Consider the following 23,782-nt stretch of genomic DNA (forward strand, 5'->3'; position numbering starts at 1 on the left):
TGCTCTTGAATAACCTGTGCAATGTTCTCCAGCCTACACGATCCTTGCTCGAGCCTAGGAACTCGGAACCGCTCGTATATTCCCATGTAACAGGTTGTAACAATTTGAAGACTATTAATAAATAAAATCATGAATAAGAATATATAAATAAAATTATGTAAATAAATGACATTACTCAAAAACTTAATAAAATTAATAAACATAATCAACCAAAATGTCCGTAGTATGGGCGCCAGAGTTCACCAGAATGGATCCCTCGAATTTTGATAGAGCATGATCAACTTTATATCCCAGGGCGTGTACATAATGCTGTGTATTGGTACATCTGCTGCAGGCCTTACCTAACCTCCTGAAAACGACTAAATAGGTAGGAACTGCACCTAGGTTCATCAATAACTCCACTGATTCTAAAATAGCTAACTATATTCTTAACAAAATACGTGCATGAGCACCTCATCAACACACAAAATTATACATATAATACACACATAAAATATTCCTGGAAGACTCCATATTTACAACAACAACAATGAAAACAGTGTGAAAACGAAAGCGAGAACTCAACTACCATTTGTAGATAGTACGATGAACAATATACATATATGTAGATAAATACCCTTCACTGTCTCTGTATCAATACTACTTGTCAATTCTCATAATCAGCACTTCTAACATCACACAGATACTGTACCTCGTAATACTTTCACAGACTTTAACACTTGTTGTAAAGATATATACATTTAAGTAACACACGCTTGTCAACCCTGAACATAAATTATGGAAAGTCTGTGATAGCTTTCACCAACATATAATGCCAGGCCGCCACAAGTACTACAACACTTAATGCGTACGCCCTCCACAATTTGTTGGTCAGCCACTTTCCATGAACATAACAAGACAACGTTCCACAAATGTTTGAAGTCCAGTCCATTGTAGCCGTGTCACTCGAATACCATATATCAGCACTACTTCCTGCTCGTACAGTGTGTCCGTACTCCTTCCTTCTCGTACAGTGTGTCAGTACTCCTTCTTGTCCGTACCGAGTCCGTTGTGGTTCTTTCATACTTTTTTTTTTTTTACGGGGGGGCCCCCGTAGCCCGCTGCCGCGCCGTGACCATTGACTCAATCTACATGGCCTCCAAAATGCTATTAATTTCTAAGAAGAAAAGAGATAGCAGGGTAGAGTGGGAAGTGATACAAGGAGTATCTGCCTGTTTCCATGTCAGACATGCTACCAGGCGAGATTGTGTTAGGTATATGGTGTTGAAGTATGGTATTGAAGGGTCAGGGAAAAACCACATAGGCAGAAAGAAGAAAGAGCCTACATGTAAAACCTGACATCTTTTGCATAGCACATGCAAGGATGTGGGCTGAAAAAAGACCAGAGGTTGTGTTAGTTAGGAACAGGTAACATGCACAATAACAAAACCCATTCCTCACCATTCCATCGCCTGGGGATCAGTCCGTCTGGGCACTGCTGTGACTAGCGCGGTCCTTGCCGGCTGCGGAGCCATGCGTCGAGTACCACTAGGGCCAGTCGCACGGCTCCACCTCCTTGGGGTACCTCGTACCCAGTCTCCGATCCCGGAGAATGAGTCCAAGCCCGCCGAGATGGGGGCCTCCTGCAAGGGGGTGGGTCATGGCGTCGGGCCTCCTTCCTCTCTGCCCGCGCCATGGCCCTGTAGACTGGGCAACTGCGGTGGGAGGCCGGGTGGCCCCCCGCGCAATTGGCACACACCGGCGCCTCCCTAAGTGTTGCGCAGGCCGTGTAGTGGTGATCACCACCACAGCGGTTGCACTTCACTTGGAGTCCACAGCTAACCTGATGGTGGCCCCACCTCAAACAGCGGAAACACTGCAAGACCTGCTGAGGGGGACGTCTTACTCTCACCTGACTGCCGGTACCCGCTGAGGTCCTCTCCTGGTTGGTTCCTCGGTCAGCTGCTGTCCTGGGAGCAGTCCTGGGTTGCGGCTGTTCGGTCCTCTCCTGATGGGCCAGCGTCGCCTTCTGCTTCTTCTTCTTCTTCCCTGGGGATGCTTCTCGGCTGGGGAGGAGGCCTCGTCCTGGTGGCCGTCCTCCCGGCCTGGTTACCCCGGAGTGGCTGGTGGCTCCTCTGCGTTGCCATCTGCTTCTTCCTCCCGGCTGGCGGCAGTGTCGGCGTCGGTCAGTGCTAGCACTCGACTGCGTTCCCTGTCCTGTGGGGCGCACATCGAGGTCTACATCTCGAACGACATGTTGGCTGGTAGGGCCTGGACGGCGGCCTCAGCACGCCAAGGGGCGTCATTGTCCACTGCCGTGCAGCCATCCACCATCACGGGCGCTCTCCTGGTTTGCGACCGGGTTACAGGCCCCTGCTGGTAGGCCTTCGTCTGCGACCACTTCGCCTTGGTAGGTGGTCGACGATCCTGGTTGACTGCCTTGTTGGTCTGCATGTACTTAGTTAAGTACAGATTTCCAACTGGGGTCGCGCCGTCACTGCGCTCGGGAGCACCGCCGTCATCCTCGGTCCTTGGCTCCGTCTGCTTGGCTGCCTCCTGGTAGCCCGAGACGTCCAGATGCTCCCTTAGTCCTGGTAGCCGGGCAACCTGGAACTGCTGGGACGCCTGCTCCTCGTAGATCCGGAAGCAGGCTGCGTCCCTGGGGCGGAGGATGACCGCCCAGCCAGGTATTACGATGGACGAAGCGATGCGCTCGATGGAAAGGGTCAGGTAAGCCGTCTCCTGGTAGGCGGGCTCCCCCCACCAGTTGAACACCACCAGCGCCGGAAGTCTGACATTGGGGGCAGTCACTGATCTGAGCGCCGCTTGTGCTGCCTCTACAGCTCCCTTGTAGTCGGAGTTGCCCGGTAACTCTATGCCGACTATTTCCTCCATCCTGGTCCTCCTGTAACAGAAGAAAAGAAAGAGCGAGCACTGAGAAGTGCTACAGCTCAGACAATTCTCCTTCGAAAATGTACTAATAAGTACAAGTGCCTGGCTGATACTTGAAAAGTACAGAGCGCCTGACAAGGAGAAAGAAGAGCGCAGCGAAAGGCACGTACGTCCTTTCACTATGACTCTCAGCTCGTCCTTTCTTCTTTCATACAGTGATGTCGAAGTTTTTATAACCATCCACTTCTCCCTTCCTCTCAGATGATACGTCTGGATTGGTCCTTGCCAGCCAATCATGAGTGATGCTCTCGTCAAGACCATTCCCTGAACTCATACTTGGTCCCAAGAAATAAACAAACGCTGGGGTATATCACATGACTCATAGAACTTTCCTAGTACAATAACATCAACAAACACATCTCATCAGACACTGGGCTGCCCGAATGAGTCATCCAAATTACCAGAGTCCAATATAGCAATGTTTTCCCACTCGTGCAAAACAAATTACTCATACCTACGTATGTGGATATCTCCCAGCTTACAAATATAAATGACAAAATATACAAATGAAATACAGATAATAATAATAATAATAATAATAATAATAATAATAATAATAATAATAATAATAAATCGAATACTGACAATAATATCTCTAACCTCTACATATAATTCGGGGGTGTAATATACACTGACTGACAGAGCAAATGCAACACCAGGAAGGAGTGGTCAGAACTTTATGCCAATTGCAGGGTAGACTGACGTCACTGAGGTATGCTCATGATGTGAAATGCGCCGCTGTGCTGCGCACGTAGCGAACAATAAATGGGACACGGCGTTGGCGAATGGCCCACTTCGTAGCGTGATTTCTCAGCCGACAGTCATTGTAGAACGTGTTGTCGTGTGCCACAGGACACGTGTATAGCTAAGAATGCCAGGCCGCCGTCAACGGAGGCATTTCCAGCAGACAGACGACTTTACGAGGGGTATGGTGATCGGGCTGAGAAGGGCAGGTTGGTCGCTTCGTCAAATCGCAGCCGATACCCATAGGGATGTGTCCATGGTGCAGCGCCTGTGACGAAGATGGTTGGCGCAGGGACATGTGGCACGTGCGAGGGGTCCAGGCGCAGCCCGAGTGACGTCAGCACGCGAGGATCGGCGCATCCGCCGCCAAGCGGTGGCAGCCCCGCACTCCACGTCAACCGCCATTCTTCAGCATGTGCAAGACACCCTGGCTGTTCCAATATCGACCAGAACAATTTCCCGTCGATTGGTTGAAGGAGGCCTGCACTCCCGGCGTCCGCTCAGAAGACTACCATTGACTCCACAGCATAGACGTGCACGCCGGGCATGGTGCCGGGCTAGAGCGACTTGGATGAGGGAATGGCGGAACGTCGTGTTCTCCGATGAGTCACGCTTCTGTTCTGTCAGTGATAGTCACCGCAGACGAGTGTGGCGTCGGCGTGGAGAAAGGTCAAATCCGGCAGTAACTGTGGAGCGCCCTACCGCTAGACAACGCGGCATCATGGTTTGGGGCGCTATTGCGTATGATTCCACGTCACCTCTAGTGCGTATTCAAGGCACGTTAAATGCCCACCGCTACGTGCAGCATGTGCTGCGGCCGGTGGCACTCCCGTACCTTCAGGGGCTGCCCAATGCTCTGTTTCAGCAGGATAATGCCCGCCCACACACTGCTCGCATCTCCCAACAGGCTCTACGAGGTGTACAGATGCTTCCGTGGCCAGCGTACTCTCCGGATCTCTCACCAATCGAACACGTGTGGGATCTCATTGGACGCCGTTTGCAAACTCTGCCCCAGCCTCGTACGGACGACCAACTGTGGCAAATGGTTGACAGAGAATGGAGAACCATCCCTCAGGACACCATCTGCACTCTTATTGACTCTGTACCTCGACGTGTTTCTGCGTGCATCGCCGCTCGCGGTGGTCCTACATCCTACTGAGTCGATGCCGTGCGCATTGTGTAACCTGCATATCGGTTTGAAATAAACATCAATTATTCGTCCGTGCCGTCTCTGTTTTTTCCCCAACTTTCATCCCTTTCGAACCACTCCTTCTTGGTGTTGCATTTGCTCTGTCAGTCAGTGTATGTACTATCACAAGGTTGCCGCTATTCTATGCTAGAGTACTGAGCTGTCGCTTTAAACTCGAAAAGCCTTGTGTATATATTTCTCTCACAAACAATCAATGCAGGAAAATTGTGGCCAAGTATAAATATTTTTTTTGACAACCGATGTAATAAAACAGTAGGTCAAGGAACAATGAATTTGGGGAAATTTAACATTAGTTTATATGGGTCATTTTTGCGACTGAGTAAATGGAACAATGAATACAGGAAAATTACAGTTCCAGAAAGGTTGCATCGAGGTTCTACTGTAATTACTGTACCGCAGTTTTTAAAGGAGTTGAAGGCGTTTTTTCACTTAACCACTTTTTCATGATCACATAAATATACTGTATTCTTTTTATTTTAAAAGAGGTATATCTCCAACTTCCTTCTACTGCCACCAAGAGTCCACCAAAATGCTAGACTGTTAGATAAACCTTTAAGGAAGTTCAGTATTTACTTTTCACTACCACATTGTTCTTGAGATAGACTTTGAGTAGTTAGGTCGAATTGAGAAGTTCATGCCTGAGAAATGTTAAGCAAGAAACAAGCCAACCGCTTGGCACTATTGCCCTGAGTGACCGCTGTTCTTCCCGAAGTTGCTTCCTATCCCACCATCACCATAAGACCTATCTGTGTTGTGCAACATGAAGCAGATTGTTAAAAAAGGAAAAAGGAAAAAGATATTCCGCACCTGACCAGGAATCTCCAAAGAAATATAAAGTACAAAAAAACGGACAGTTTTTTATTCATTTATTAATCTGTCTGAAATGGTGATTGGAAAATTCTCCAGCAAGTTTAGACATTAATAGTCTCGGTTTTTAATAAGTAGCCTGGCAGCTACTGGCTCAGGCAGCATGTGCAGATTTCTAACCGCTGGGTTCCGTGGTTCAAATTCTGGTCGCTCCATATGAGATTTGTGCTGGACAAAGCGGAGGCGGGACAGGCTTTTCTCCAGGTACTCCAGACTGTTAAGTGTTGGAAAGGTGGTGTATATTATTCTTATTTTAATGTTTATAATCTGATATCCAATATGGTCTACATTGTTGTTCGTCCAACCCTTGTCCCGTTTCTCTACGGGGTCGGGTATATGGTGAGATGAATCTGTCGTGGCGGTTTTTTTTTTGACCGGATGCCCTTCCTGACATCAATCTCATCAGAGGAGTTAATGAGATGAAATGAATGATGTGATATATGATAGTAGGGAGAGGGTGAAACCCGGTGCCGGCACATAGCCTACTCCTATACAATAGCACCAAGGGGTCTGCTCAAGGCTTAACGTCCCCATCCGACGGACGAATCACCATCAACAGCGTCATATACGCTCATTCCACATGAGCACTGCGGAGAGATTTGGAATTGAAACCAGGCTTTTGGCATGCAATCTAGTGATTTTTTTGCTAGAGGCTTTACGTCGCACCGACACAGATACGTCTTATGGCGACGATGGGATAGGAAAGGCCTAGGAGTTGGAAGGAAGTTGCCGTGGCCTTAATTAAGGTACAGCCCCAGCATTTGCCTGGTGTGAAAATGGGAAACCACAGAAAACCATTTTCAGGGCTGCCGATAGTGGGATTCGAACCTACTATCTCCCGGATGCAAGCTCACAGCCGCGCGCAATCTAGTGATTAGAAATTGTATACCACCATCTTCCCTACCCTGCCAGCCAACATTCTGGTGGTGAATTTTTTTTTTTCGACCGACGGGACTAGAACCGGCTAACCTCGATGTCAGACCGTTTGGACTTCAGCGCCTTAACGATCATGGCCACCAGGCGGGCAATACGGTCTACAATGAGATTTATTAAATGTAATACTCTGATTTTCCCGTTATCTTTCATTACAGCAACACTTTCCAATTTCATTTCTTTTCTCAGTCATTAATCAGTGCTCCAGAAGAGTGTGTGCGGCAACAAACTGATGCAAGGAGGGGCCAGTCAGTAGGTCGAGCAGAAGGCTTGGTGCCTAGAGGCTCATAAGCGCTGTTATATAATGTGGTTGCTCTTAAATAACCTGCGCAATGTTCTCCAGCCTACACTATCCTTGCTCGAGCCTAAGAACTGTCACTTTAAATTCAAAAAACCGTGTGCATATATTTCTCTCACAAATGATCAGTGTAGGAAAATTGTGGCCAATTATGAATATTTTTGTGATGACCGATGTAATAAAACAGTAGGCCAAGGAACAATAAATGTGGAGAAATTTATCATTAGTTTAAATGGATCATTTTTGGGACTGAGTAAATTGAACAATGAATACAGGAAAGTGGCAGTTCAAGGAATGATGCATCGTGGTTCTACTGTAATTACTGTGTGCAGTGACTGTTGTACATTCAGGCCAATGTCATATCTGTAGATTACTGGATTTACAGATGTGTCGGTCTTTCTTGGGAGAGAGTGTCTTAAATTTGTGACGTTGCAAATTCTTTGTATGTCCGAAAATACAGGTCTCCTCCCTCTTTCTAGCTGACGATAGAGCACGATCCAGATGCCATGAGTCGACGGAGGCCGAGCTTTCCGTATTCTCCGCAGACAGGCTCGTATATTTCGACGTCCGCCCCACCATCTGCCACTCGCATGCACCAGCAAGACCGAGAAAGACTGTTCAAGCGACGAGACGAGGGCTACATCAGCGGCTCACGGTCTCGGCAGCTGAGGAGGGGCAAGGGGAGCTGTAGTAAGGAGCGGTCTTCGTCCATGTCCAGGCTTCTTGAAGGGTAAGTTCACTCAAGTGCTCTTTAATAATTGTGATGTCATACTTACATTGTGTTGGACACTGTGTCTCCATTGGTCTTGCTCCAGTAGATTGAGCATCTTCTGTCTCTCAGCTGTTATTCATACTACTTGAATAAATGCATGGTTTATAAAAGAAATGTGGTTCTTTCTTTTCAATTTCATTTTGAGCCCTTTCTAGTTAACAGATTATAACATAATACAGAACTTTCTCATTATGGACTGTAATCTTTTATGTGATGTTCTCCACGAAATCTACCTTTAGTCACGTGGCAAGACGTGAAGTGAGTGAGAATTATTGATTTTTCAATTTCATCACTATCTGTTAACCTAATCCTTTAAATGCACGATTGTAGCATCAACAGCACTGAGAAGTCGCTAAACAGCCCCATGATACAGGTTGAGTGTACTAACTAGTCTATACCTTAAGCTGTAACAAGAAACTCTATTTCAAATTTATTTTGGTGCAAATAAATATCACACGAGATACGTCCACTTCGTTATTGACACTGAGTCTATTCCTTAACAACACTCACAACACTATTAAGGGAAACACACCGAAGCAATTTACTGTCCATTCTGTCAAGTACAGATATCAACAAGTCCTCATACTGATCATTCACTTCACCATCACACAGTCGATTTTGAAAAGTACAGGTATCAACAAATCCACACGCTGGTTATTCACTTGACCATCACTCAAGTCGATTCTGCCAAGTTCAGATATCAATCAAATTCTCAGCTCACTGTAACACTCACTCTAACTCCCATGCTGACTCTGGCCTCTCGGCCTGTCAGCTCGATATATATATATACTGTTTGACGAACAGTCTAGAAATGTTGACTTCTGAAAATGTTCCTGCAAAACACTATATGGAACACATCCAAACATACAAGGAACAATCAATCGACCAGCCTTTCGATTGGAGTAGATCAAACTTGAATATTTAATTACATATACACAGCCCACAGTGACAAAATCTACAACATTCCTAATGTTTCTGCATGGATCTGGGTAATAAATCATTACAGTAAGTTTCCAGAAACCTCCATATGTATCGGAATGATAGTGGACTATACCCAATATACGAATATTAGAGTTTTCTACAGTTTTCGACTACACAGATTTTGAGGTTAGACTTATTCACTATATGTATTTGAGGTTATACAAATGCACAATACATATTTACAGGGTATAGTCAATCTTAGCATTTATTAAAAGGTAATTCAAATATATTAAACGTAATAATTGAATGTTTTACAAGCATTAGATTACGAATAGGATGGCGTACATACGACAAAACATTTCATCATTTACAAAAATCAACTTGATTTTGAGTGGTTCACATTGATTAGGGAACCATGTGCATGATTTTTTATTAGAAGCCATCTTTTCTGGTGTTGCTTAACCTTGTGCTAATACAGTAATTTTGTGAGTTACTTTATAACTATCATTAAATATATTGTAATTTTCCAATATTTGGTGTTGGTTCTCCAGGATTATTCGTTCAAATGATATGGTTCCTCAAACATCTTAATTAAATCATGTTGTAAAAATCCTATGTTATCTGTTCCTCGAAGAAACGATTTCCCAGATCGACCGTCCAGAAATTTCAGTCCCATCAATGCTACATCCTTGATCAAGTGTTTTATAAGAAAAAGTATCTCACAAAAGGACGGCTACAACATACGCATGGATTTTGATGTTAACTTCCCATCATTGCGATAATTAAGAGCTAGTAATGTGGTGGGAAAGTGATCATCGGTCAACATGCATACGGGAACATCTTAGGAATGCATTCAGCTGGTACTATTTAGGGAATCCTCAGAAATCATAAAGCAGAGTGGTCACAATTGGAAGGAGACAGAGCGTATTTCGACAGCTCTACTTGAAGATGGAATGAGTTTCGGCGGCAAATGTTTGTACTTGTCAAACATCTACATTATGTTCAGGGTTAGATGTTTATGTTTGACTTTTAACAGGTTTTTAGCACTTAATGCTTAAAGAACTTTTGAGAATTGATACTCATATTGGAAACCATATTCTTGAGTTCAACATAACCTTTAAAAGTCGATGTAGGCCTAATTTACACGGTACAATATTTCCAGAAACTTACTACGAACAGTATATCTGTGACCAAATTACAATTGAAGATAAAAGAAAAGGGATTTTGCCATCATGTTGGGCGCTTTTGCATCTGATGTGCTTTATTTTATTATATTAGAGAGCCAGGCTGAGTGGCTCAGGCGGTTGAGGCGCTAGCTCAGTCCGGTGGTATTTGAATGTGCTCAAATACGTCAGCCACGTGTTGGTAAATTTACTGGCACGTAAAAGAACACCTGTGGGACTAAATTCCAGAACTTTTGCATCTCCAAAAAGCGTAAAAATAGTTAGAGGGATGTAAAGCCAAGAACATTATTTATTAGATTAGAGAATTAAAAACTACTTGCGATCGTGTGTTGTTTGGCTCTGTGTTATTAGATTTTTCGATGAGCTTGGCTGATCAAAGTTGCTGGCATGAAAGAAGCTTTCACAGGAAACTGAAGCAGCTCACCTGTAAAACTGAATAAAATATCAAGATTTTAAACTTTTGTAATTAATGTTTGAAGCTGGACGTGCGGTCTAGCTTGCCTGCCTCTCACCGTAGGCCCCAGGTTTGATTCCCGGTCACTACAGGCATTTTTTACTTGGACATAAGGACTGGTTCGTGGTCTACTCAGCCTACGTGATTACCATTAATTAAGGAGCTATCTAACGGTGAGATGGTAATCCCGGTCTAGAGAGCCAGGAATAATGGCTGAGAGGATTCATCACACTGACCATACGTCACCTCGTAATCTGCAGACCTTCGGGATTGAGCAGTGGTCGCTTTCCCATTAGGGCTGTAGTTAGGTTTGTTTTAGGAGTGTTTGTTAGATTATAATTGTATGTATTTAATTAATCGTCAGTGTCCATATGTTAATGGAGAAATATTGGAAAAAAGGCAAAGACCTGTTTATGGTTTTCCTTGATATTGAAAAGGCATATGACAGTATTGCAAGATTTTATTTAAAAAACATTCTATTTATTTATTTATTTATTTATTTATTTATTTATTTATTTATTTATTTATTTATTTATTTATTTATTTATTTATTTATTTATTTATTTATTTATTTATTTATTTATTTATTTGGGAAACTAAAACAGCGAGAAGCCAAATTGCAGAGCTCCGCAATGAAAAATATTTTTATAATGGAGTAGCACAATGCAAACATTAAAAAAAAGTGGAAGAAGCATGAGGAAAAATCATCTAGTGATAAAAATGAGGAAGAAAATTGAAAACTAACAAAATAACTGAAGAGTCATAACAAATAACAACATAAAGGTAAAAGAAATGAATTAGGAAAATTATAGCTTGAAAGTACAACGAAGAGAAGAACTTATAGCTAGGCACAGTAAGATAAATACAGATAGGACACATAAGTAACGTTATAGTACAGTTAAAAAAAATTACATTATGAACAATAGAGGGGACAGCAGTGAAAAGAGAAAAAGGGAATATGAAGAAAATGAGCTAGGTTAAGTTAAGGAAGAATCGATTAAAGGAGGCATATGAAGAAAAAACGTCCAAGTTCCTGTTAGAAGATAAAGAGTTAAGGAGGGTTGGAATGCAGATAAATAAAGTTCTTTGAACAAGAGAGAGGCAGGAATACGGAATATGAAAGGGTGGATTTATCCTGGTTTTGTGGGGTGGAACATGTAAGGAAGAGAGAACATATGGAAATGTCTGGGAGAAAGGAATGTGCTTGAGGGACTGGTGATGGATGTTCAGATGCTGTATGAGCACTGTGCCAGCTGTGTGTTATTGGTCATCCTGATTTCAGACCAAAAGTGGAGTCCATAAACGCAGTGCATTATTCCCATTTATTGTTTATCACCGTCACGGATGACATAATGAAGAATATCAAGAAAACCTCTGGTGAACTAACTGTAATGGCTTTTGCTGATGATGATATGATTTGGGGACAAACTGAGGAACAAGCACTGTTGAGACTCAGTGAATGCAAAGTTAAGTTCCAGGAATTTAATCTCAAAACAAACAAACAAACCCAAAACAGTAGTGATGGCAATAAACAGAGAGGGACGACCAGCGAACATCATGCTATAAAACCATACACTAGGAAGTGTGCAAAACTTTACGTACCTCGGCAGTGTAATATCTCCAGATTCATTAGCCGCAAAGGAGGGGGCAAATGAATGCAGAAGAGCTCCCATTTTTACCAGCAAGTATGAACACTTCTCTGGGATCCCCAAGTACCAACAAAATTAAATCTGGTGATGTTCAATCAGTATTTCATACCAGTCTTAACCTATGGTATCGAAACCTGCACCCTCACTAAGCAGGACTCATCAAAGTTGCAGGTATCTGAGATGAAGTTCCTTAGGTCCACAATTCCAAAACAGAACTGGACAAGTAAAGGAATGACATGGTTAGAAAGAAGCTGGGATTGAGACATCATAGTTCGATTGAGTCAGCAGCTCCAGATTGAGGTGGTTTGGGCATGTCATGAGGATGGGGCCAACAAGGACAGCTTATGTTAACCTGAAGAGACATGTGGCAGGAAAACATGGTGGGAAGACCAAGAACCTACTGGATGGATATTGTAAAGATGAATATTGCAGATCGGGGAAGGGCACTGGAGGACATCATTAAGAACAGAATGTATGTCAATAAGACAGAATGGAAGAGACTTGCCAACAATACCCGGGAGACTAGAACTGTAAAATGATGATGTTTTAGCCAAATTGTCGATGGTTTTAATTTGTTCCCAGATTTTCCATTTTCCTGTATTGTATGTTTTTTTCCCCCATGGTCCCCCAAAAAACGGAGAATCAAGGTTCCACTGTAAACCTCTCCATGTTTATGTGCTATTGCTGTTCTCTTGAAACTGATTTTAATAGATTTTGAAATCTTTCTCCCTCCTACTCCTTTAACCTTCCTCTGCAGATCGATAGTAAAGTGCTGCCCTCCAGATCCTGAGGTCGCAGGGTCAAACCTGGCTGAGGAAGTTCTAGTTTTGAGGGCAGAAAAAGTACTCTCGTCATGTGATGTCGGCATGTAAAATATCTCTGGTGACACATTTGTGTTCATGTGACAAAACAATTAAAACTCGGCCATAAATCACCAATAGAGATCTGTTTCTTTGCTGTGTGGTGGAGTACAGAACCTCAAAATTGACTTACAAGCAGCCAAGATAATGATGTCAAATAAAACTGACTATGCACTCGTTGAGGCCATACATTTGTTTTTATTATTTATTTATTTATTTATTTATTTATTTATTTATTTATTTATTTCTTCTTCTTCTTGTTTTCGAATAGGTCTACTATGGACCACGTTAAGCATCATTCATTTACGGTTCTTCCTCTTTCGATCGCCCCAGTACTTCTTCATCCTTTCGGAGTGGGCTTCTTTACGTTTATTTATTTATTTATTTATTTATTTATTTATTTATTTATTTATTTTCTAATTGCCAACTAGGGCTCACAATAGGTTTCATTATATAATTGCCATACAAAAAGAAATGAGCCAGAGGCTATAAAATTAAAACCTGTACCATTACTTGAAAAGTATTGCACACCACTGTTGAGGCACGTGTCCCACTGTGACACAAGATGGGGAATGGCCGTCTCGTAAAGTTCCTACGGGTGGGTTGTAAACCAGTTCTGAACGTACTGCTTGACGTCGTCATCTGAAGTAAATCATTTGCGTCTCAAAGTTTTCTTTAGCTCACCTTGGATTTTTGAGTCGCGGCGATCCTGCATGCTTCCACTGGAGGCTTTGTCGTTTTGACTCGGGTTCGAAGAGATGACACCATTTCTCAGCAACCACTCGTGACAGGAACTCATTCTTTTCCTCGGTATAGTGCAGCAGATGTTCAAGAGAGAGGTCTGTTCGACATGCTTGCTGTGCGGGTTGAATACTGTGACACACCCATTGGGCGATCCTGCATGCTTCCACTGGAGCCTTTGTCGTTTTGACTCGGATTCGAAGTGAAGACACCATGTCTCAGCAACCACTCGTGACAGGAACTTATTCTCTTCTTTGGCATAGCGCAGCAGATGTTCGAGAGGTCTGTTTGACATGCTTGCTGTGCTGGTTGAATACGGTGAGGCACCCATTGGGGACACTTTTAGCGAAATTCATTATGTTCTTAATGATGGCGTAAACACTTCTGACGCTCACTCCGACCTCTGCGGCAAATGCTGCTACTGTAACTTTCTGGTCTTGAATAGTGAGGGCATCCACCTTCTGGATAATGCGGTGTGGTGTTCCAAACCGTTCATCATCGGCCGACGACATCCGTCCTTCCCTGAATTGCTTGTGCCACACCTTGACACTTGCAATGGACATGCAGTGTTCTCCGTACACTTGTGCCATCCTTCGATTAATTTTTTATCCCTTCAATCCTGCTGTTAGGAAACTCTCTACACCCCTTTTCTCTCTTTTTGAAGCCTACATTTCACTGTTAGCACTACTGAGTGCAGTGGATGATCAATGGGTGCGCGTGCTCGCTTTGTTATGTGGTGTGCACCTATGTCCATCCAGCAGTGAGTTTAGCACCTCAGAGTCTGATAGGGACCACACCTTCTTCCGCAGGCAATTGCATTACGATCCTTTCAGCGGTTTTAATTTTATAGCCTCCAGCTCGTACCTTTTTGAATGACCCTCGTATGTTCTGGCGTTTACGCAGTTTTTGATTGATCCAGTAGGTTTTTATTAGGTCCCTGTGTAGAGCACAGTATTCATCTGACCACTTTGCACCAGTAGTCCACTTCACATCCCAGAAAGTCCCAAAAATCATGATCCTTGTTCTGAAAAGGTGTCGTTTGTGCATGTCTTCTGGTCGTAGGCCCATTTCTTCGAGATCTTTCTTGATGTTAACGTACCAGAGAATTGTTGCTTTTAGTTTTGAGTCAGAATTGTTAAAAATGTGTTTTGTCCATCGAGAGTCGTCCATCCATCGTAGGTGACCGTAGAAGCGAGCCCTGCGTTTGCGCATTGTGTCTGTGATCTTCTCTATTGTAGAGGAGATTTCTTGTCTGGATTTTCTTATGTGCATACCGTTTTTTTTAGTTTGGGCCAAGAGTGTTGTGCAGAATACTTCTCTCCTTTTGCCCTTAACTTAGCAAGCGCACATTTCTGAGAGAGGATAAGGCGTTCTGATGCAGTTAGAGAATTTCTAATTACTAGAATGCATGCCAAAAGCGTGGTTGAAATTCCAAACCTCTCCGCAGTGCTCATATAGAGAGAGGGCATATGACGTTTTTGAGGGTGATTCGTTTTAGACAGTCGTAATGTCCCCTTCTCCGGGGTCGCTCAGTCGGCGGAGCGAGAGTCCCAAAAGGGTGGACTGTTCGCAGGGCCGATTTGCTATTACGGGACCGACCTACAGAAAATTTCTATTTACAGGGCCATTGGTGACTGGATAGGAGACATAATGTGAAATAAAAATCAGAATCAAATAACCACATCATTTATTAAAATATAAAAACAAAACTCAGTCTGGACAAAGCACCAAAAAAAATTATTTTGTTTTAACATCTCTTCAACATAATCAATTGCTTGATCTTCTCATTTACAAATAACTATAAGTCCTTGACATGCTTTGTCACTTCACGGGATTCAGTAGTATCTCCAATGAACTCCAACCGAAGCAATTATCTGTAACATTGATTGATCATGCAATTAGTGATACTGTTGTACTAATATCAACGAAACAATGCCACATTGAACATGGAAATAACTATTTCTCATTACTGTTTTAATCTTCACAAATTCTCATTAAATAATTTTTACTTTAACACATCTGCGACAAATTTTCTATTTAAATTATATTGGCATACTTGGAGAAAATTCTCTTGAAAAATTACTTTGACATATCTGGAAAATCCTTCCTAACTCATTTTTTTTTCACACCACTGAGAAATTCTTTACAACTTATTCTCGAGGAATTCTGTTCAAATTATTTTTGTGAAATATTTTACAATTTGAGAAATTTTATACAATTTTGAGAGATTCCATTGAGAAATTCTTTGAAAAATTCTTTGAAAAATTCTTTGGCGCATTTCTCCCCTCTCGCAGACTTCGCTCGATTGTATTCCTTTATAAATTATATCAACAATATCTATCTGACTATTATTTATTTATTTATTTATTTATTATGGCTTCTTTCATGTGGCGAAGTTAGGGCACACAGCCCTCTCTTACACTTAACCACAATACAATAAATAATATTAAGGTTACCTATTACTGATTATACTAATTACACTACTTATACTATTTCCTAAATTAAGCTTAAGTTACACATCCACACAATATGCAGCTTATTAGCTTATTAGCTCGTTACTTCAGTCCTCTTTTCTATCTCACACAGACACTTGCACATACACTTACAATGTACACACTTATCAACTACCCTTACGTTTATATTATATAAAACTAACAGAAACAATTTTTAATTTTACAATTACCAATCACACGCACACAATACACACCAATACACACTTCAATCGGTATCTCTCAACAGGAAGTCTCGGCAAGATATTTTAAATTTGAGGAAGGAGTCAATGCTCCTGACACTTACTGGCAGGGAATTCCAAAGCCTGGATCCGGTTACAATGAAAGATTTATTATACACAGAAGAGTGGTGAAGAGGAATAGCTAAAGTGGAGCCCGAGCGAGTGTTACGATTATGGAAGGAAGAGAGGAAGTGAAGTTTAGACGAAATATACCGGGGGGAGTTACTATGCAGGAGTTTGTGTATTAAGACAAGTATATGATATTCACGTCTCTTATCAGGTTTTAACCAGTGCAGTGCCTGATAATAAGGAGTAATATGCACATCATACCTTAGGTTAAAAATGAATCTAAGGCAATAATTCATATTACGCTGTAACTTTCTTTGATGATAATAATAAATAAAATCATGAATAAAAATATATAAATAAAATTACTCAAAAACTTAATAAAATTAATAAGCATAATTAACCGAAATGTCCGTAGTATGGGCGCCAGAGTTCACCAGAATGGATCCCTCGAATTTAGATAAGAGCATGATAGACTTTATATCCCAGGGCGTGTACATAATGCTGCGTACTGGTACATCTGCTGCAGGCCTTACCTAACCTCCTGAAAACGACTAATTAGGTAGGAACTGCACCTAGGTTTATCAATAACACTGATTCTAAAATAGCTAACTATATTCTGAACAAATTCCGTGCATGAGCACCTCATCAACATACAACATTATACATATAATACACACATAAAATATTGCTGGAAGACTCCATATTTACAACAACAACAATAATGAAAACCGTGGGAAAACGAAAGCGAGAACTAAGTTACCATTTGTAAATAGTCCGATGAACAATGTACATGTATGAAGATAAATACCCTTCACTGTCTCTATATTAATTCGATTTACCGATCCTCATAATCGGCAGTTATCACATCACACAGATACTGTACCTTGTACTACTCTGTTCACATATTTTAACACTTGTAAAGATATATACACACGTCTGTCGATCCTCAACATAAATTATGGAAAGTCTGAGATAGCTTTCACCAACATATAATGCTAGACCGCCACAAGTGCTACAATACTTAATGCGCAAGCACTCTCCACAATCAGCCACTTTCCACGAACATAACTAGACTACGCTCCACGAACGTTTGAAGTCCAGTCCATTGCAGCCGTGTCACTCCAGTACCGTGTATCAGCACCACTTCCTTCCCGTACAGTGTGTCAGTTGTCGTTCCTTCATACAGTGTTACTGGTTGTAGTTATCTTCCTTTCGCTCCTTCACAATCAGCCCCACGATCACCCTTACAATGTTTCTTACAATGTCCTAATCTCTAGGTTGCCGCCATATCATCAACCTTTATAGACATCAACATCCCCCTCCTCTCAGATGAGACGTCTGGATTGGTGCTTGCCCACCAATCATGAGTGAACCTCTTGTCAAGACCAAGCCCTGAACTACTTCTTCCTCCCAAGACAATAACAAACTCTCGGGAGTTTTACATGAATCATCGAATTTCCCTGGTACAACAACAAGCTCATCTCATCAGGCTGGGATATATACATGACTCATACGAACTTTCCGACGACCACAACAAATACTGGGGTAGCCACATGACTAATCCAAATTACCAGAGTTATTAAAGCAATGTTTTCCCACTCGTGCATAACAAATTACTCATACCTACATATGTGGATATCTTCCAGCTTACCAATATAAATGGCAAAATATACAAATGAAATACTGATAATCATAATAATAATAATAATAATAATAATAATAATAATAATAATAAATCGAATACTGACAATAATATCTCTAACTTCTACATATAATTCGGGGGTGTGATATATGTACTATCACAACGCTGCAGTTTCCTAGTTTGTTCTTTAGTAGCGTCTACCAAGATAACATCACAGTAGTCAAGGATAGGAAGAATTAGGGTCTGTGTTAATCTTTGCCGCATGTTTAGTGGTATAATATCTTTGTTTAATTTCAGTGGGTGTAGAGTAGCAAACACCTTATGACTTATGTTTTTGATATGTTCTGTCCAAGAGTTTCAGTCATAGTCACCCCAAGATTTCTCACTGTTTTACTGTACGGAATTGTGCTATTATTTATTCGTAAAGGAGGAATGATCGAATCATTGATCTTGTGTAGGAGCTTCTGGGAACCGACAATGATAGCTTGCGATTTTGATGGATTTATGAGAAGTCTGTTTGCGAGAGCATATTCACTGAGTTTTTCATGTCATCATTTATGCATTTTACTGCGTTTGGTAATTCGCTTAAGCTGCAATGGTAGTAAATTTGGAGATCATCAGCATATAGGTGATAATTACACGTTTTTAGAGAAGATGAAATGTCATTGATATACAATGTAAAAAGCAACGGTCCTAAAATACTACCTTGTGGCGTGCCAACTTTCCTTGTACGCCATTCTGAATTTCTTTCGCGAGTTATCACCCGCTGCCTCCGATCTTTCAAATATGACGTAAAAAACTTCAGTACTAAAGGGTCAAACAAGTAAGATTCCATTTTCTTAATTAGTAGCTGTACGTCTATTGTATCAAATGCACCACTGAAATCCAGTAGCGTTAGTACTGTAAGTTGTCGTTGTTCCATAGCTAGTCTGATGTCTTCTGTCACTTTAAGGAAAGCCGTGGCAGTGCTGTACCCTTTCTTAAAGCCCGATTGTAATGGGTCAAGGAGAGAATAGTTATTTAAATATTTCAATACTTGCTCGTACACCAGTCTTTCCAAAGCCTTAGAAAGCGCTGGAAGAATAGAAACTGGGCGATAGTCAGAGGTCAGTTTAGGATCGTTTATCTTGGGCACTGGGATGACATTAGCTTGTTTCCAGAGTGCAGGGAAAGTTCCATTTCTGAGACAGTAATTGAATATATGTGTGATAATCGGGATGATAGCGCCTATTATATTATGTATGAAATGTATAGGGATGTCATCTACTCCTACTGCTTTAGATTTAATAGAGTACAGTACTTTTTTAATTTGGTTGCTAGTAACCTCTTGGAACGAAAATTGAGGACGGTTAAGTGGAGGGACGGCTGGTTGATTCGTATTTAATTCTGCCTGATTGATTAGTTTAAACGCGATTCGTTCTTCAGAGAAATATGTAATAAGCTCATCTAGGGGAACAGTTGGTTCACGTTGCTGTTGTTGGCCTTTTACAATACCAAGAGAGCGTAGTTCTTTCCAGGAATTCCTGGCATTCAGTTTACCTGAAAGACAGTTTAAGTACTTAAATTTCTGATTTCTGATTTCTTGCTTAATTCTGTTCCTAAGTACCCGATAGTTTTCAAAATCGGATTCGTTACGGGTACGTTTGTACCGTCGGAACCATGAATCACGGCGAGCCATCAAATTCTTAATTTCGTCATTTAGCCATGGGCAGGGGGGGCGACTCACTTTCACTTGTCGTTTGGGAGCGTGTTTGTCGTATAGACTAGTAATGAGGGAATTTAGTTTGTCTATTTTTGCGTCAATATCGTCTAGTAGTAGAATATCGTTCCATGGTAGGTTGTAGGCGTCATACTTCAGTTGATCTAAATTAATATCTCTTATATTCCTACAAGTGGTGAACTTAGGTTTGTATTTGGGTATGCGAAGAGAATAGGATAAATAAACTAGGTCGTGTGTTGAGATCGATGGAACAGGAATTTGGCCGTGATTTAAGGCTTTCTGGGGATTGTTTGTTATGATTAGATCGATTAGTGAGTGTGAAGTGTGATTATTGCTATATATATGGTTGGTAGGATTTAATGGGAGAATCGTAAGGTTACAGGAAAATAGTATATCAAGTAGTTTGTCCTTCTGAGCTGATTCTTTCAGTAAGTTTATATTTAAGTCTCCTAATAGTACGATATGTTCGTAAGTTGGTACTAGGTTGAATAAACAAGCTTCCAACTCCGTCATGTTCACTATATCTGGAGGTTTATAAACTACGGCGAAGAGGACTTTCGTCCCTTTAACGGTGATCTCCACGACCATGAACTCTGGTCCCGGTTGAGTGGCATTTTGTGATGTGCATATTACTCTACCTCTCAAGTCATTTCTGAAATATAGGGCTACACCGCCACCTTTCCTACCATCCGTTCTATCCCAGCGGACGAGTTCGTAATTATTAATATTTACCATAGCGGAAGGGATAGTAGGCCTTAGCCAAGTTTCACTAATACAAAAAACATGTACGTCATTGTCGTTAACAATTGTACGTATTTCATCTATGTGAGCAGGGAGAGAGAGAGCGTTCACATGGCAACATTGCAAACCATGTGGCGTAGAGGAGAGAGCCTGTCTCAACAAGACACTTGTTGCAACAGGGGGTTGCGGACCGGAGCCAGGCTCAGGTAGCGGGCGTTGAGCTAACATTACAAGGGGATTATGTTTAACTTAGGTTGACGGAAACAACGGGTACTCACCTCTGCCTCCCGTTGAATGAGACCGTTGACTGTTGCACACACACATTCACACTCGCATTTCAAAAAAATATACACATAACTAACACTATTTGAGGCAAATTTGAAACTCATGGTAAACAAGAGTACATATTTTAAAACTAGCCCTATTATAACACATTCACTCATTGTCACTGATTCTGTGCTCCGCTACGCTGCCTGATGAGAACGTTTAGGTCCCTAGGAGTGATCAGAGTGGTTTTCTTGCCGTCTGGTGTAATTACAGTCACACGTCCATCCTGAGTATACACATTTCGCAGTCCAAATGCGTCGCGTGCCTTATTCAAAATCCCTTTTCTTGTTACCATGAGGGATTCCGTGACCATGATGTTTGTGCCCTTCAGTAGTCGCTTCGCCCGCCAGACTTGGTCCCGCTGATGGTATCGCAGAAACTTCACAATTATTGGCCTGTTCCCAGTGGCCACTACGTTGGCAGTCGTCCTGCGCTGGCCACCTAATCTGTGACATCTATCGATACTGTCCATGCCAATATCTACCTTGAGTCTGTTCTTAATGACGTCTATAACAGCCCCATAGGTGTCCTCTTCAGGTGATTCCTTAACCCCATGTATCAGTAGGCAATTTCGCCTACTGTACTGGGCTGCTTCATCAGCCATCTCCTCTTGTTTATCCATCCTTTGATGGATCTCCGCAGTGGCCTGCTTCATGTCAGCTATCTCAGCACCCATGGAATCTCTGAAGTTCTTAAAGTCGGAGCTTAGGCTGGTGAGCAGCTCCTGGGGGTTGGCGGCACTGCTGTCTGCACTGCGGTCGGAAGCCGTCATGGCTTCCTCCAAGCGAGCTTGAAATTCAGCTATGCGGTTCTCGTACTGTGACAACCTCTTCTCGACGTCCTTGAGAGTCATTTTGACCGTTTTAAATCAAAACGTGCACTTAGTGATGACGACTGAACACACACAAGGAATCCCAGCTGCTAGTTATCTTGATAATTAGGCAGGTAAGTGCGGAGCAAGTTTACACGTAACACCACGCGTAATCAACAACAACAACATCGTTGACCAATAAATCACATAAAAATATGAAAAGAATAAGCATTCCTGAAAAGACATGAATAATATTCACGAATAACTCAATCACACCAACTGTTTATAGGCAAATTTATCATACAGCTGAAATTATCATATTTTATTATTATCATCATTTATTATTATATTCTCCTCTCAAATTTAACTGAAGACGCTTATAGCATGAATCGATCATAATAAGAATTCACTAAGACTGTTGTTACGACATAGGATGACTAGATTGATCTCGAAATAATTATCACCACCATCATCAGAAGGATGCGTCTGTGAGCCCCGGGAAAGGCTAATAATAAGCAAGTCGTACGTTATACAATATCGGTTGTTGAGCGAAGGAAAGAACTATTATTAGTCCCTAAATATTATCAAATCACTATAAATCACTATCATCACTATAATTCACCATAATCACTATGACTGACATGCACCCTAGTGGTCCCATATCGTCAATTTCATCATAAAATCTACCATCATAACGCCGTACATTTTTATTCTCAACAACCAGCCAAATACCCGACTTTCATTATTATTATAATGAATTATTCCTCCTATTATGGCTCCTAGAAACGTCTTCTCGATGAGCTGTTCCTAGTACACGTCAATTACCATCCCTTCCGATATCAATTATATCACATAAACTAATAGTTCATTAAGACTTCGATTTACTGGTATTTACTCTTATATTTAATTCCATCCTCCTCGTCGTGATTATTATGACCACATTTTAATATTATTATTCTTCTTATTTTTAGGTCTTAATCCCCCATAATTCCTTTTGAGGATCTTAATTGTACATGACCTCATGTAACTCATTAGCAACTGGGATTACTTATCTTCGAATCAAAAACACGAACATTGTTCTAAGAAAATGCAAAGATAGAAAATGTAGAAACCATAAATTAAAGAATGCATGAGTACTCCACCATCACCATAAAATACAACATTTCCAAAAGAAACTACACTGCTCTAAGCAAGAATACAATCTACTTTTCATCTACTGAAAGAGAAGAAATTTTACAATGGTACTTAAGGTTCCGATGGAAATCCTTGGCGTCGGGATGCAACTATGGGCGTCGGCGTCCTCTTCTTCCTCTACGGAGGCTCATAGATGTACAAGGTCATCGCGCTGGCGTGCACACTTTGGCTTAACCCATGATGACTACGGCTATGAACAGCAGCGTTGTATCACTCCCACAATGTTCCAGGATTTTCCTCTCGTTCGTTGCATGCTCTCGGTTCCTCTTCACAATGGTAGCTGAAACTAAAATTTTGTATAAAAAAAGTGGTTCCACACTAGTTGTATTCTATTAAATTATTTACGACACTTAACTGGCACAATGATGTACGATCAGGTTCAGTTGTACCCCAAGCTTCAAATTCCGAGCACATTCACAAGATTACAGTGAGTCTTGAAGCTGACGGAACATTATTACTAGTATTTCGACGTTCTATAGGCCAGGTTTCCTTTCGAATATTCGCTTTAGATAGCTCAATTCCCTTACAACATCCAAAGAGAGACTCCATGAATTTCTACTGCAACACTCGGCTTAAGCGAGCGCACGAACTGTCTGTGGTTTCTCAAGTTCCTCCCGGTGAAATGTGCGGCTGTAACACTTCACTCTATACCGAAGTAGGCTGATGAAAAGTTGAATTAGCACTCAAATTACATAGTGGCTGTGCCATACAAGAAATAGGCAGAAAGTAACCATATCTGCGAACATTCATCTTCTTGCTAGATGGTTGAAATTATACGATGTTCTTCCTGAAGACTGTCTTACTTAACTTCTCCTCAGAGACTCTTCCGTTCGATCCTCTCGTAGAAACTATACTGTTCTCTTCAGCTTTTCCTTAGAGACTTCTCCTCGAATTCTTTCTAGAATAATCTCAAGACCTTCCAGCACCTTCCTCGATGTTCATTGGCTGTTGACCTCCTTGTGACGTAATTCGTCCTTCACACC

General features: G+C 41.7%; 1 protein-coding gene across 1 annotated transcript in view; it reads left to right on the plus strand.

Annotated features, from left to right (window-relative positions):
• The window catches only part of LIMK1 (LIM domain kinase 1), a 135,694-nt gene that overhangs the window by 73,170 nt on the left and 38,742 nt on the right, over window positions 1–23,782 (plus strand). The window contains exon 8 of the mRNA XM_067159670.2: window positions 7,463–7,713. Within this exon, the coding sequence (XP_067015771.1) occupies window positions 7,463–7,713 (251 nt within the window). The remainder of the gene's footprint in view (window positions 1–7,462; window positions 7,714–23,782) is intronic.

Source organism: Anabrus simplex, chromosome X (assembly GCF_040414725.1).
Source record: "Anabrus simplex isolate iqAnaSimp1 chromosome X, ASM4041472v1, whole genome shotgun sequence".
Lineage (NCBI taxonomy): Eukaryota > Metazoa > Arthropoda > Insecta > Orthoptera > Tettigoniidae > Anabrus > Anabrus simplex.